The sequence below is a fragment of the Lupinus angustifolius genome, chromosome LG06 (genome assembly GCF_001865875.1).
Source record: "Lupinus angustifolius cultivar Tanjil chromosome LG06, LupAngTanjil_v1.0, whole genome shotgun sequence".
In the NCBI taxonomy this organism is placed as follows: Eukaryota; Viridiplantae; Streptophyta; class Magnoliopsida; order Fabales; family Fabaceae; genus Lupinus; species Lupinus angustifolius.
In genome coordinates, this window is record NC_032014.1 from 5,023,994 (window position 1) to 5,036,538 (window position 12,545).

The following is a 12,545-nucleotide window of genomic DNA, read 5'->3' on the forward strand; positions in this document are numbered from 1 at the left end:
GGCTAAGGACATTGAATCAAACTATCATTCACAATGTAAGTAGTTATTTATCAAGATTCAAGAATACAAGTGACGCACATTAATGTGACGATTTACCATTCTATTTCTGGAAAGTAAGCACTTTACCGTCAGTAATAATCTGGTTTCAATTTAGACTTTACAGAATAAAATACGAGCGATAATTAATTAATGGAGATATACATTAGAGAATGTCATGTACATTCACCTCATTCATCAGCTTGGAAACGCCCAGTGAGATTTTCCATCATAGAAAACTGCATATTCTCAGATGGTTTCCAATGACGCTTTCTTTGATTAATAAACCAATTGTTTATTTGCTTCGGGTCTAGTCCTGTTGTCTTAGCCAAATCAATCTTATCAGCTTCCTGTATATTCAAGCAAAAACAAAATTATGAAATAATCTTATTATGAATTTCAATAGTATTGAGCATAAAAAACACTAGCGATGAAACATTACAGTTGGGTAAGGCCATTTGTAGTGAAGATTCCACCACTGTAGCAAGGTTTGTCTTGCTTCCTTTGGTAGCTTACCCTTCTTTTTCTTTTTAGAGAACTCCAATTTCAAAGTGCCAATGTGACTCCCAAACTTACGTAAAAGCTTATCCTTAAGATCATTATCTTCACCCCTTGATTGCCCATCTTGAACATCACCATCTCCCGTACTAAAATATTCGTCTGAAGACACTCCTCCATCATCTACCCAAATAGTACCAAACAAAATATTCATTAATGTCGTACAATATAAATATAACAAACAATATATGATCTATTAAAATGAAGGGGAACAAAATGTTGCATAAAATTGTCAAAATCATAAATCTGAAAAAACGATGTTTATACATGTAACATGTCCATCAAATACATAAATATAAATTTTAGTTTACGGTGTCTTGACATAAATTAATCTCGTGAGAAACTTTTGCTATATATCTATCATTTTGGAACAGTTTATCTAAAATGGGGAATAGGGTTGAGGGAGTGGGCACACGAGCGAGCACTGAGAAATTGGAACTGGGTCGCACTCAAAATCCGACAAGGATTTGACCCTCGCATGAGAGTACACTGTACAAACTAGAGCAGTTGGTCAAAGCAGACTTAGGTTGGAAAAGTAAATAAAAATAAAAGATATCTGTGTCAGTGTCTGGTTCCATCCATGTCATTCACTCACTCCAACCCAAAACACTGTGAGTGACTCCCAGTTTTGTAATGAAGCAAACAGTACGGGCAGCTATCATCTAAACCCTCTCCAAAAAATCGAAAAAGTTCCCCACTTCTGAGCCCTATTACTCTATTCACTGATGATCATAATTCCCAACTCCCGTGTTTAACACAGAATTACAGACCCTTTTTAACCCAAAAATATATCAATATATATAAAGATGAATGATATATCGCATACGAGTTATAAGTCTTCCAAAAGACATATATAAGAATTAATAGGAATATATCAATTTGCATATATAAAAGTGTAATTGTAACATTTATTTTGTGTTCCAACTTCTCCATTGTTTCAGCATCCATCCTGTTACGCCATTCTCCTCCGTCCCTTTTTATTAGTTACTTGTAAATTGTTAACGAAAACCTTTTCTTTCTTTCCTTTTTCAGGGTATCCTTCAATTTAATAAGTGAAATATTAATCTTTCCCGGTCAGATGTCGATCTCAATAATATTTTTTTACATAGACATAAATGCAAAATCGAATCAAGATCGCAAATAAGGGACCCAACATTCTTTCACATCGACCGAAGATTATTAATAGAATAAAATGCAATTGTCGGTTGTTGGCAAGAGTAAAATTAATGTGTCCAAAAAATAAATGTTGAAAGAAGAGAGGCTCCTCTAGTATGAAAGCTTGATATGTATGCATCTAAACTACGAAGGTAACATCTATAGTCGATAAAGATTGATATACATTCAGTGAGTAAAAAAGTCTGTACATATGAAATTGATTAAACTAACCTTAACTACTTCAATCTACATGATCAAAGTACACATTAATTAAAGAAGCTATCCTCATGCCAACTCAAAAGAAGGCACAAAAGACCAAGGGTTCTTTATTTGGGAGAGGGGGCCTTTGTAAAAGAAAGGGAGAGATCTAAAGATCGACAAGTGTTGTGGGTAATGCAATTGTCCAAAGGGTGAAGGGCAGAGAAACATAATGGGGCATATGAGAACAAAAGATTGAAAAATGGAAAAGACAAGCACTAAGGAAATGCAGAGAATGCAGAGCAGAGTGCGTGGGGAAGATATACATTCATGGCATTGAACGTTCTATCAAACAAAAAGCTGTTTCAAATCTCAGCGAAATCTGCGGGAGAACATGTGAAAGTATTAACACGTATATCACCCGCTCTACACGCGCTTTTTCTATAAACTCCTATTCACCACCAAATATTATGGAATGACATCTTCTTTTCAAGAGATTCAATATTGGGCCTATATTTCAAGGACAAAGATCTGTCGCTAATTTCTTTTTATCTATTAGTCCCTTAGTGCCAATGTGACTCCCAAACTTACGTAAAAGCTTATCCTTAAGATCATTATCTTCACCCCTTGATTGCCCATCTTGAACATCACCATCTCCCGTACTAAAATATTCGTCTGAAGACACTCCTCCATCATCTACCCAAATAGTACCAAACAAAATATTCATTAATGTCGTACAATATAAATATAACAAACAATATATGATCTATTAAAATGAAGGGGAACAAAATGTTGCATAAAATTGTCAAAATCATAAATCTGAAAAAACGATGTTTATACATGTAACATGTCCATCAAATACATAAATATAAATTTTAGTTTACGGTGTCTTGACATAAATTAATCTCGTGAGAAACTTTTGCTATATATCTATCATTTTGGAACAGTTTATCTAAAATGGGGAATAGGGTTGAGGGAGTGGGCACACGAGCGAGCACTGAGAAATTGGAACTGGGTCGCACTCAAAATCCGACAAGGATTTGACCCTCGCATGAGAGTACACTGTACAAACTAGAGCAGTTGGTCAAAGCAGACTTAGGTTGGAAAAGTAAATAAAAATAAAAGATATCTGTGTCAGTGTCTGGTTCCATCCATGTCATTCACTCACTCCAACCCAAAACACTGTGAGTGACTCCCAGTTTTGTAATGAAGCAAACAGTACGGGCAGCTATCATCTAAACCCTCTCCAAAAAATCGAAAAAGTTCCCCACTTCTGAGCCCTATTACTCTATTCACTGATGATCATAATTCCCAACTCCCGTGTTTAACACAGAATTACAGACCCTTTTTAACCCAAAAATATATCAATATATATAAAGATGAATGATATATCGCATACGAGTTATAAGTCTTCCAAAAGACATATATAAGAATTAATAGGAATATATCAATTTGCATATATAAAAGTGTAATTGTAACATTTATTTTGTGTTCCAACTTCTCCATTGTTTCAGCATCCATCCTGTTACGCCATTCTCCTCCGTCCCTTTTTATTAGTTACTTGTAAATTGTTAACGAAAACCTTTTCTTTCTTTCCTTTTTCAGGGTATCCTTCAATTTAATAAGTGAAATATTAATCTTTCCCGGTCAGATGTCGATCTCAATAATATTTTTTTACATAGACATAAATGCAAAATCGAATCAAGATCGCAAATAAGGGACCCAACATTCTTTCACATCGACCGAAGATTATTAATAGAATAAAATGCAATTGTCGGTTGTTGGCAAGAGTAAAATTAATGTGTCCAAAAAATAAATGTTGAAAGAAGAGAGGCTCCTCTAGTATGAAAGCTTGATATGTATGCATCTAAACTACGAAGGTAACATCTATAGTCGATAAAGATTGATATACATTCAGTGAGTAAAAAAGTCTGTACATATGAAATTGATTAAACTAACCTTAACTACTTCAATCTACATGATCAAAGTACACATTAATTAAAGAAGCTATCCTCATGCCAACTCAAAAGAAGGCACAAAAGACCAAGGGTTCTTTATTTGGGAGAGGGGGCCTTTGTAAAAGAAAGGGAGAGATCTAAAGATCGACAAGTGTTGTGGGTAATGCAATTGTCCAAAGGGTGAAGGGCAGAGAAACATAATGGGGCATATGAGAACAAAAGATTGAAAAATGGAAAAGACAAGCACTAAGGAAATGCAGAGAATGCAGAGCAGAGTGCGTGGGGAAGATATACATTCATGGCATTGAACGTTCTATCAAACAAAAAGCTGTTTCAAATCTCAGCGAAATCTGCGGGAGAACATGTGAAAGTATTAACACGTATATCACCCGCTCTACACGCGCTTTTTCTATAAACTCCTATTCACCACCAAATATTATGGAATGACATCTTCTTTTCAAGAGATTCAATATTGGGCCTATATTTCAAGGACAAAGATCTGTCGCTAATTTCTTTTTATCTATTAGTCCCTTACCAATCAAACTTCACAAAATAATATTAAAATATTAATTTATGTTTATATAATTTTTCTTGTTAAATAAATAAAGTTTTGTGATTAACACATAAATGGAGACATGTGATCCATATCCATATTTTAATATCTCGGACCAAAAAATTTATAGATTCAAATTTTTTTCCAAAAAACAACAACCAATAAAATATTAATAATACATTAGAAATTTCATTCCTAAAAATAATATCATCAAAAAGTATAAATACACTTGTCTCTAAATGTGATGTGTTATATATATATCTCCATATAAGTTTTTCTTGATTTTTTTTATTGTGAAATAAATGAATAATTTATAAATTTATTTATCTTTCAGAAAATCTCATTTCCGATATTATATACTTAAATATTATTAGGTTTAAGACACTAACTTTATTTCCTATTTTTTAAGTATTTATTCATCTATCTTGAGCTTGTGAATAAAACAGAAGAATTAAATACTTAAAAAAACTACAAGCACTAATTTGGGACCAAATACCCGCTAATCTTAGTCTATCTATTTTTTCTCTCTTTAGAGTATTTAATGTCATATAGCATATTTCATCTAACGAAAATAAACACAGGCCTAAAATAAAGAAAACATTTAGACAAAAAGTAAAAGACTAAAATGCACAATCCGTAAGAGATCACTTGTTCTCCAGGTCACTTAATCTGATCTCGAGCCAATCAAACATAATCACATTAATAAAAGGAAATATTTTTGAAACAAAAAATAACATTTTTATATTTTTGTTAAAATATTATTAGCTCAAGAATAAGACATCATTGCTTCACACGAACTGTAAATGTACCAAGCAAACTATTTAAGCCATATAATGATATTATAATGACATAATCAATGTGTGACCATACCAAAGTCTCCCCACTCACACATTCCCCGCATATGCAGTTATTAGTATCATTGTATAGTTTGGAAAGGTACTATAACATCTGAAAAGTCGAAATTATTTTGGAGATTCGAGCCCCAAATGAATTTCAATGTGAAGGACTCATTATGCGCGCTTCAGAAGGAATTTAAGGAAATTTTCACCTTTCCCACAACCAATACCTTCTACCAACAGAATGATATATTGCATGCTATTTCTTTTCATAATTTTACTCCACGTGTTTAACAATCATTTCAAGAAGAAAAAAATGTATACAATAGTTTATAAAGCTCTATACATTATCGCTGCTTCTTACCATATTAATATTTAATAATTATTGATTATTCAAAAAAATAAATTAAAATTTAATGATGTCTTAATAACTTATATTTAATTTTTCAACGATACATTTTTGTATTACTCTAATTTCAAATAAGTACCTTATTTGATCTTTCACTTGTATTAGGTGGGCACTCCTTATCCCCGTATTAATACATTGTCCATATCGAAAAAAAAAGTTATTTATTACATATCATTGTCATTTATATATCTTCATTTTCTTTTGATTTTACTTCCAATGTACAAAATAAATTTCTTTTAATCAAAATTGTATCAGAATTCAAAGTATTTGAACAACCTTAAATACAATTCATGACTATAATAAATGCACATGTGAAGGTTCCAGTAAAACCTAAATTAGACAGGGGATACTATTTACTAATGTAGTCTTGCAATATCAAGAGACCGGGGAAGTACAAGCAAACCAACTACGACAATCAACGAAATTCCGGGAGTATTTTTTGAAAAGGGGTTTAAAATGAGTTTAATATATATGATAAAAAATGATCGGTATATCATTTATTGTTAAATTTATATTAATTTTTATAAGAATCAATAATGGTTAAACATAAATAGTGAATAATATATTGACATTATCTATTTAAAAATTCAGAAAAAAAAATGGAAAATTGTTGGCAAATAAATGATACAACCATGTTACTTTAATCAAGACCGTGTGATATGGCGAAGGATAACATTAGAGTTAATGTTGTTCGTTACTTTTAAGATCGATCTTCAAGGCACCGGATAAAAAATCAAAGATCGAATGTTGAATCAAAAGATGATGCATTCTGATACCATATTTATAAAACAATTTCATATTAAAACAAATAGTTATTTATCACTTTTTAATCTACAACAAAAACCAAGCATTTATTTGATTAGGTGGATCATCTAACCTACAAAATAATGTATAAGAGTATAAAAAGTTTGATTTCCACGAAATTTAGCTTTTATTTTCTTAGGGCACCAATTAATACAATCATTTCTTCATATCCAAACATTGGACTTAATCTCGAGAATCTAAGTCATATATGTAATCGGTAAAAATCAGTTTTCAATAATTAATAAGGGCTTTCAAGTCAATGCATCAAAGGTAAGTTTTCTTTAAGAGGAAAATATACATTTAATGAATAAAAATGATTATTTAGTTTCCCAATATAAACTAAATTTCATATGTATCAAGTGTTTTCCAATGTTTTGTTTTATGACATATGTCAAGGATATCTAAAATAGTAAATTATGTTTAGAAACCTAAATGTCTCATCAAAATATAAAACAACACATTTTTAAAAAATGTAATTACTTTGTTAGTATCCTTAAGTGTCTAATTGCAAGTTAAATTTTAGTGGAATGAATGACAAGGATATGTTTCAGAGTCAACCCATAAATATATTTCATAACTTCCAAGTCTTCCATTTTTTTTTTCATTCCGCTCTAAACTTCAATTCGCAAACAAACCTTAACAACAACATTGGAATCCTTGTTTCGAAATATTATTCATTGAAAATTTGAAGTTATATTATTTCGGTGTCCTTATATTATTTCCAAATTAATAAATTGAATATATCGGCTTAAATTGAAATTATCCTGGTTGTCCTAAATGACATTTAAATTAATGACACAGAAGATAGGCAACTCAATTCTAACCATCATTTCACCCCAAAACATAAATCAAAATGCAGCACATCACAATCTCACAAGTCCCTTTAGAGGACCATAGAAAACTGTAAAAAAAACAACAATGTCACTACAAGGATTCTAAACATAAGAATATTAAAAATCCCAAAGATTGATGAGGTTGATTACAAAACTATAGCCGAGTACATATTTGTATTATAATAGATCACTTAGAGGAGTCACACTTGTATAGATAGAAATTTAAGTTAATTGGAACTAATGTCAAAGTTAGGAGAATCCTCAAGGCCAAATATTTTTTTTAGATTTACATGTAAAAAACAAAACTTTCAAAAATTACTACATTCTTGAAATGCAGCATATTTATTGTCAAAATGATCAACACAGAAAAGCCAAGATTTCAAAAATCCAACAACTTCAGTACAGCATTAAGTTCGACCATTGCAAACAAGAAAATGCACCTCTAATGCTAAGGATAGACAAGAATATGCCACATTGAAAATAGATTTCAATCCAAGCACCTGAAAGTAACTTCTATATAAATACACAATCATATTTGATGCCCTCAGTGGTTTCAGATTTGCAGTTCATGGAAAAGAAATAAATAAGGAAAGAAAAAGAAAGAAGCCAAGACGATTTAACACCCTGTCAACTTTTTTGCTTTTGAGGCAAACATTAAGAGGAATATGGTATGCAAAAAGACTATGTAGGAGAAACCATCCAAGGACCAAGGATGCAATAAAAAGCCATTTACAAATTAAATCACCACGGAAAAGGTAATCTGTACTTTCAAACATAAACAACAATATCTGCCAACCATAGCCAACCTGACAATTCTTACTTTGCAGCATAAAAAATTCTGGAATTGAAATATAATTCCAACTATGTCAATCTCCACAATCAGCAAAAATCGGCATGGGAATGGCAAATGATTTTTATTTTTCAAGTATGGATGAAGTTTTATAATTAAAAAATCACAAACTAATACTTCAGGATGTGTAAGTCTTATATGGGGACATGGGGTTAAACATATAACTATAGAAGACTCGGTCACAAATTCAACAGACAAACAGAAAGAACATTAATTGAAAAAAGGTAGGAAAGCGAGCAATCAATTCATAATCAGCTGATTCAAATGAAACCTTGCTTCACATAAAATTCACAAGATTTATCTTTTTGAACGAAAGCATGCGAAACGGTATAAACCTAACTACAAAAAATGTTGAACTTATTCTTCTAATTTTTCTTACTCAACGCTACTTTCCATTTATTTATTCAAGAAAATCTAACCTAGCATTACTTTGCTGCAGACAGACTATCAGCCCCATAGACAATTCCCAATGAGCATTTTTGTATCTCTCAATAAACATCTCATGTGCTCTATTGGAACTCATACACCGATAAAGTATTGAAAGCAGAACCATTGCATGCCATTACTGTCAGATCATGTTAAGTACATTAATCTAAAAAGGTTATTATATTACCTAAGAATACTTTAAAGCATGGAAATTTTGCATGTGCAGGAAACAAAAATAAGAAAGTTCTGAACTTGTATTAATGAATTAGTTTTTTTATAAGTAAAATTTTTATAAAGAAAAAATATATAACACATGAGTATACACAACCAGCAAACTTAAGAGGTTGTTATCTCAGGAGAAGCACTTCAGATCTAACACAACCCTCGGACCCAAACATGTCAAAACCAACACAACAAGGCACCCCAAGTAAGCGGGAATTAATTACAATAACAATATAAGGGGAGTGTGTTTTGATGCCGAAGCACTACTTCACAGTGGTGAAGTTCAAATGTTGATATTAGAATCAATATTTTTTCTTAGCTTTCTCAATATCAAATTTTGCATAGTATGTATGCTGCATTATTCCACATTGATACAGTAATTTAGGTCTGAAATTCCACTCTAGCTACAAACAAAACAATTTCATGATAAAAAATCGTCTCCTTAAATAGTTTTTAGATATAAAACCTGGTCAGAAATGGCTTCTTCAAAACATTCATCATCTACAACCATTAGTTTATTTTAAATGCATTAGGAAGCACAAGAAGACCAAGTTATCATCACAAGAAAAATGCATGTTAACGGAGCAAAATATATGACATGCATGTTAAATCAAACATTTACCAGGAGACGAAGTAAATGGTAGAGGTAATGAGACGGTACAGCTTTATTTCCTTAAAATTAAGGGACCCTTCAGTAAACTTAAGGGGCTGCACCCATGCTTGGATGTTAAGCTCACTGAACCAAAGAAAAGATGTTGACCAGAAAATAAAACCAACAATGCAACATTTAATTGACTGCAGGGTCATACTAACAAGTACTAGTAGAAACCAAGTACTTAAATAGTTAAATGATTTTTTTTCTGACAAAGTCTTCTACAGTCCACAGCAAATTGATCAAAATAAGAATGCGAGAGGCATATGAGTGATGATGGATGCAAGTGCAGCCAGTCAACCAATGAGCTGGAAATAAAGACATCACAAGATGAAACCAAAACACAGAAAACCATTTGAAGGGTGGCAGATGAAAGAAGCAATCAAGCCCATTTAAGACTACTGGGTGTTACAAAACCATTATCTTTTGTTTCGTCAGTGCCTAGTGGCCTAGTATTAAGGCTACAAAGCAAATGAAAAGTCCATTATTCCTCAAACTTAATATTCACAGGCAGAAGCAGAAAAGAAAAATGGATTATAAAAATAGTGAGTGTGTGAAGAGAACAACAAGTCGAAAGTCCAAACAAAACAAATAAGACAAGATCAAAGGAAAGCAGTAGCAGTAAATAATTGAAAGAACTGTATAAAGAAGGAAACTGAAAAAGGTGAAACGCCGGTTCAGCACTGGTAACCTATGAATGACCAAACAATCCTAACTTTACTTCTCCTATAACGAAAGAAACATAGGATTACGGTCTAACAGTGAAAAAACAAGTTGCAGATTAACTAAGTTGAAGAGAGAGTAGATCGTAGTCATGCAAGCAGAGAGAGAAAGGAGTGATATGGTTTGTTAGGGTTTTCATTTTTCTTATTTTAGTTATATCCAAAGCAACGGTATCATGTCTAATAATTATTGTAACCACAACATCACTTTCTGCTAGCGATAAGGTAGACTATTCTGCGACGACTATTTACGTTCTACTCCACCAATAATTTTCCTTCAATCTTTAATAAAATATGAAAAAAAAATCGAAGGAGATAGGGACCCAAAATTCAGGAGGACGCAGAATAGAAGAAAACAATCAAATAACTAATTAAGAACCATAGAGGCGATGCTCCATTTAAGTTCATGAAGCCAATTCAAAGTATAACAACAACCTCACAAAACTTTTCTAAACCCTTCTTCGAAAGGGTAATAATAGCAGTAAAGTAGCACGTATATCCACGAGCTTCGGATCCCCAAAACTATAAACCATGGGTTGTAGTCATAACAAAGACTAAAGAGAGAATAAGTATAGAACATACCAGAATTAAGGGTAGGAACATAATTAGCACCAGTACAGAGATGACTGAGCTGCATTTCTATGCTGTTAAGGAAGCTAGTTGCTTCATCAAAAGGGCGAGCCAGGTCTGATTTATACTTCACCAGCATGTCACAGTATGTTTCCTGAGGGGAAAAACACAGTTATGTGCTAATCAGAGACACAAAAGGTTCAATAATTAAATAAATATATATGTGCGTGCGCATATAAATAGAAGGGGGGGGACCAATATGAATATGAATATATAACATACCATGAAATGGTCAAGCTCGGGATCGGCTCCAAAACACGTGGAAACAACGTTCCTCTTACAACACAGGTCATTTTCTCGCTGAATTTCTTCTAACAAACCCGCTATTTCTGGAGGTGCCCCTACCTGTTTAATTTAGTAACTCAATTTCTTATGTTTCTTATCTGTGACTGTTACCTTTTTTATGTTACAGTTTTGTTTAATTACCTTCTGGCAATCGATATAAGCTTGGAGGAGGCGAGGGTAGTGAGGGTGAGAAGCGATTCTGGCTTTCATCACCGTGGAGGTGTTGACCTCATACTGGTCCTGTTGTTGTTCCTGCTGCCGTTGAATTCCGGCGGAGGATAGGAGATTGTCGGATCCGAACATGGGAATCCGGGCGGAGGAGGAGGACATGAGGAAGCTGTGATAGTCTGCCGGAAAGATCAGATTTTCCGGCGTCATGATGGGCTTGTCAGCGTAATCTGCCATCGATGATGACGGCACTCCGTACATTTCCTCCATAATAACTATAAAACGTTGCGTTTCTTCCTTATCGGAGAGGCTTAGCAAATTCAGCTCCTGTGTTTGTTTCTGCTGCCAGAGACAGCAACTCTAAAAGGAGAAGAAAATAAAATAAGATAACCAAAATAATTAAATAAGTGAAGTAAATAATATAAAATAAAATAAAATACAGATACCGGGAGTAAGTAAATTTACATAATTCAGATCCAGAGTCCAGTACTACTGTACTAGGTAGGGATGTGGTACCAAATTTTTACTAAGGATCATGATTATTAATTATTTTTTAATTAAATAAATGTTAAAATTATGAAACATGATTTTAATTCACACCATTTCGACATTAGAGATTTGCTCTGAATCAGGCTCCTAAACTAAGGCAAATAGCTCAAATACATAAGAATCCGACTGATCGGACCAAACTGTCAATCAAATCCATTTAGCCAATTAAGCTAATAAGAAAGAAATAGATCAAAATAGAGTTTGAAAGCCGGAGAGTATAGGAACAGGTCCGGTAGGGAAGGTGCGAGATGATGAATGAAAATGTCTCCCTCAACAGATAAATCTGTGACTGTAGCGACTGAGGAATGAATCGATTTATTGTCAGCCGTCTTGTATCGAAGATCCTAATGTATCAGAGTTTAATATTAGTTGGTGAGATTGTGATGTACTTCGAAAATTATTTGTTTACTGACATAAATTTCATTTTTTTATGGATATGATTTTGAATTATTTTTTAATAAAGAAATCCTAGAATAAACAAATTCATTTTTCTCATATTCGCCAATACTGTAGAAGAGTTTTAACACACGACATAACAGTATGTAAAATTGACATAATTAGAGAATTAAGTGGACAAGTATATGTAATTATTATGTAATAATGGTAGTACAAAGAAACAATACCATTTTTTAGTTTTTGATTTATTATTGTATTCACATAATTCTTCTACAAGTATATATAATAACGACACAACAACACAA

General features: G+C 32.6%; 1 protein-coding gene across 1 annotated transcript; it reads right to left on the reverse strand.

Moving 5' to 3' along the window:
• LOC109349177 (homeobox protein knotted-1-like 6) lies at positions 1 to 11,780 on the reverse strand. Its single transcript, XM_019589882.1, has 7 exons — positions 11,742 to 11,780; positions 11,269 to 11,655; positions 11,065 to 11,187; positions 10,795 to 10,936; positions 2,522 to 2,643; positions 479 to 595; positions 1 to 386 (listed from the first exon to the last, which is right to left on the reverse strand). Exons 2-7 carry the CDS (start codon positions 11,563 to 11,565, stop codon positions 228 to 230), a joined length of 960 nt encoding a protein of 319 aa, XP_019445427.1. The 5' UTR covers positions 11,566 to 11,655; positions 11,742 to 11,780; the 3' UTR covers positions 1 to 227.

What these genes read in the sequence shown, in the direction of transcription:
- LOC109349177 (XM_019589882.1), bottom strand. Translation starts at nt 11,565, where the DNA reads ATGGAGGAAATGTACGGAGTGCCGTCATCATCGATGGCAGATTACGCT. An exon ending in CTTATATCGATTGCCAGAAG is followed by an intron (nt 11,188 to 11,268) that starts GTAATTAAACAA and finishes TAAATTAAACAG; the next exon opens with GTAGGGGCACCTCCAGAAAT. An exon ending in CCGAGCTTGACCATTTCATG is followed by an intron (nt 10,937 to 11,064) that starts GTATGTTATATA and finishes TTTTCCCCTCAG; the next exon opens with GAAACATACTGTGACATGCT.